At 50.9% G+C, this 4,097-nt stretch overlaps 1 gene segment (V, D, J or C); it reads left to right on the plus strand.

The window, feature by feature from the left end:
• Positions 1–1,310: 1,310 nt before the first annotated feature.
• On the plus strand, positions 1,311–1,814 carry LOC116629723. The segment is given in 2 exon segments: positions 1,311–1,356; positions 1,463–1,814. Coding segments are annotated over 2 exon segments (398 nt in total).
• Positions 1,815–4,097: the final 2,283 nt, after the last annotated feature.

Below are 4,097 nucleotides of genomic sequence, written 5' to 3' on the forward strand. Positions count from 1 at the left end.
AGAGGAAGCAACATGGGGGATATGATGGGTGGGCGGGTTAGTGAGGTAATGGGACTAACCATGCAGTTACAAAGAATGGATGATGATGATGATAATGATGATCCGTGATTGTAAGTAAATGAGGAACCCTTGTAGGACATTCAAACGGGGAAACAAACAAAACCAGATCCACTGTTCCCTGGTGTGTTACATCAGGTGTTGCACATACGGGTCCTTCAGCTTTTTCTAGAATCTCCTGCAGGGGTCACTGGCCACTTCAGTTGTTTTCTGTATGTTAAATACAAATGTGCGATATATTTTCCCCAGTGATAATGGGTTTATTGAAGAAAAGCAAAAACTTGAAATCCGGGACAGGTAAGGTATGGCAAAACCACAAGCAAGTGCAGGGAACAAAGGATAGGGAAGCTCTTTTATGGAGCAAAGGGTGGTGTGGGAGGGACAAAAAGTCCAGGGGAGTAAAAGCAGATTCTAATTACATGGCTTGTCATTGGTGGCGCTGTGACAATTTCTCATTGGCTGGGCTGTTGCCAGGGCAGGAAGAAGTCTTCATCTTCCTGAGGTAGTAAGGGACTAGCTTCAGGCTTGCAGACTTGCAAGTCTGTCCTCCTGCTGGGTCTGCAATTGAGGAGTGGTGGGCCTGAAAGCTCCCCCTAGTGGCCTCTGACCTCCATGCAAAAGAGATGTTCCTTTAAATAAATTTTATATAATATATGCATGTGTTTACATTCCCATAGACCAGGACTCTTTCTGAGAGTGAGACTCAACAATATCATCAGCAGGCCTGAAGGACCATCGTATCTAGAAATCAGACCCAGTGATATGCAGACGCCAGCTGGACTCTCAGGGCTTTGGATTGTGGTGACATGTGCCCAGGACCAAAAGGTGGCCTGTGGGACTACTTTGTGCTAAAAAAGCAGCTCACTAGTGAGAACCATTCTAAGAAGTGTATGGTGACTAACATAACATAATAAAACACAAAAAACAAAAAACAAAGAAGTCTGCTCCTGAGGGCTGTGTCCTGTGCTCACTGATGGGACTCAGCAGCTGTGTCCCCTCTGGTCTGGCAGAGTGTCCCGAGGGGACCTGTGTGTGGTCTCAGCAGGTGCTTCCTCCCAGGGCTGAAGCCAACCTCCATCCTCCTCAGTGTGTGATGTGAACTGAGTTCCAGCACCAGGCTCAGGGAAAGTGAGGGGCAGGGACTCACTGGATGGACCGTATTGGCATATAGAGACCCTCACGTGGCAGAGGCTGGAGGAGAAAAGGAGGCCTAGGGCAGCCCGGCACACTGGGGAACCTGGGTCTGTGTCACCATGGCCTGGACTCCTGTCTTCCTGGGGATGCTCTTTTACTGCACAGGTAGGGACAGGCCTCAGGGAACAGCCGGCATCACCCCTCTGCTTCCGAGTCTAGAGAAAATTTACATTGAACCTATCCAATATCCTATGAGTGTGTGTGTTTGCAGGCTCCCTGTCCCAGCCCGTGCTGACCCGGCCGCCCTCCCTCTCGGCATCTCTGGGAACGACAGACAGACTCACCTGCACCCTGAGCAGGAACATCACGTTGGCGGCTCGAACATCTAAGGGATCCAGCAGCAGCCAGGGAGCCCTCCCCAGGATCGGCTGTACTACTCCTCAGACTCCGATAAGCACCAGGGCTCCGGGGTCCCCAGCCGCTTCTCGGGCTCCAAAGACGCCTCGGCCAATGCGGGGCTTCTGCGCATCTCTGGGCTGCAGGCTGAGACCGAGGCGGACTATCACTGGGCTACAGCTCCCGGCGGTGGGAGCACCTACCGCTCCTCACAGCATCTCAGATAAGGAGGAAGTGGGTCTAAAACCCCTGGACACACCGATCTTGTTTCTGAGCCGCTTTTCAGTAAGAAACTTACCTGCAGAGACATAGCGGGGTGGTCTCTTCTGCACGACGATCTATCCTTCAACAGGGAAAGGGGAAGAGTCATGTAATGCTCTTAAAGTGACAAAAATGGGGGCATCCGAGGAAGACACAGACACATGAGATATCCGAGCCCAACCGCACACCCCCACTCAATCTGGAGAAGATGGACAGGAATGAATTCTGTGTCTACGGCTGAACATACTGCCCACGAACATTCCTCCACAATCCGTTCTATCATCTTATTCCATAAAGTGTGACCTTGTGTCACGACTGATGTATCCACAGCTGATACATTGACAATGACCCTGGTCACAGACACAGTCTCCTCTCTCTGAACCAGCTACACGTGAACTTGGACCGGATCCTACAGACTCTCCCTGACAACACCCCCCAGACCCTCCTCCTCTTCTCCTCTTGGCTCCCGCGTCCCTCAGGCGTCAGTCTCTCCGTCTGGCTCTTCAGTCTGAGCTCTGTCTCCACATCAGGGTTTCAGAGAAAACTGGAAATGACCTTGCTGTAGTTTCCAGTCTCCAGTGTCCATCTCCAGGCAGGAGAGAGACCAGAACATACAGCTGCATGCAAGCCCCCACATTCTCCTTCCTGCTCTCACCCCAGGCTCCATTTTGTGTGTCCAACACTCCCAGTCTCTTTATTTTTTTAGAGATTTGTTTATTTATTTTAGAGAGAGAACATTTGGGAAAGGCAGGCGGAGACGGAGAGATCGTCTTAAGCAGGCTCAGCTCTCAGTGCGGAGCCCTTTGCGGGGCTGGAGCTCAGGACACTGGGATCAGGAACTGAGACAAACCTAGAGTCGGAAGCTAAACCTACTGTCCCCTCAGACACCCCCCCGTCAGTCTCGTTAATATGAAAGTAAAGTTATCACATTTCGTGAAAAGGATGTATTCATCTACCTTTATGTATTTGCTCATGGGATCTGCGGATTTTGACCCACTTCAGAATTAACTGATGCCCCACCCATGGGGAGTCTTGGAAGAATCCACAGACAAAGGATCACCTGCATATCTTAAGATATGTCGTTATTTTTCTTATGCTCCAGATTCTCATTCCTAAGAATTCTGTCGACAGGAATTCCACCACAGAAATATTTTTCTATAATTCCTAAAGTACCAGGCTGTAGTGTTTTCTCACACACACAAACCCATCAGCAATATATTGTTCTCACTCCCTGGTAGACCCCTGGGGACACGGGGGCCTTTGGGTCTGGCTGGGATGCGGAGCAGGAAGGAGGGGGCTGCATGCTCCCCCTACCCTGTGCTTCCAGACTCCTGAAAACCCCACAGCTGTAGGTTTTGTGTCTGCAGAGATAAAAAGAATTGAGAGTTTTTTTTTCCTTAGATTTTTTTTTTTTTTTGACAGAGAGGGATACAAGGAGAGATGGAACACAAGCAGGGGGAGTGGGAGAGGGAGAAGCAGGGTTACTGCCGAGCAGGGAGCCCAATGCGGGGCTTGATTGTGGGACCCGGGGACCATGACCTGAGTTGAAGGCAGATGCTTAATGACTGAGCCACCCAGGTACCCCAACAGACTTCTTGTTACTCATCAGGACCTGGACTTCTGACTCAGTACATTGTTAATAGTTTTGCTCTCACATGAGTCTTCCTGGCCAAAATAAATCCTTTTCCAATAAAAATCGTTGAGATCCTTACCTCTAAAGGCAGGATCAGGACCCTGGGGGGTTATAAAGGAGAATCACCACGGAGAAACATCCCTCGGGAGTGAGGGACAGGGGTCCCATAGCTTCGTTTTTGGTCCTGGAATGAGGCTGATGCTCAGGAATCCCCGGGGGAGTCTCTGTCCCCATGGGCAGCTCAGCCCCCCATCACCTCTGGGTTCCAGTCAGGGCCTGAGGCTGATCGGTACCTTGATTCTGGGACCCCGGGCTCAGTGCTGCTCAATTGGAGCTCAAGGCCAATGGAGCACATGATACACACCCTCCCTGTGCTCTCAGTCCTGGGCTGTCCATCCCTCAGTCACCCCATTAACACCTCCAGCCAGGCTGCACTCTGATGGAAAGTCATCTGTCCCAACCCGGGGCCACGGGGTCTGTGACCTCAGGGACACCTTCCCCCTTATCTCCACCTTGCCAACACTCACATAGGGACCTTTCACAAAAACTCCTGGGTCCTGTTGACCTTCGGTAGTAGTCATGGGTGGCTGAATGAATAAAGGTTCCATCCTGAACA

This window comes from Phoca vitulina, unplaced genomic scaffold (genome assembly GCF_004348235.1).
Source record: "Phoca vitulina isolate PV1807 unplaced genomic scaffold, GSC_HSeal_1.0 scaffold2487, whole genome shotgun sequence".
Taxonomy (NCBI): domain Eukaryota; kingdom Metazoa; phylum Chordata; class Mammalia; order Carnivora; family Phocidae; genus Phoca; species Phoca vitulina.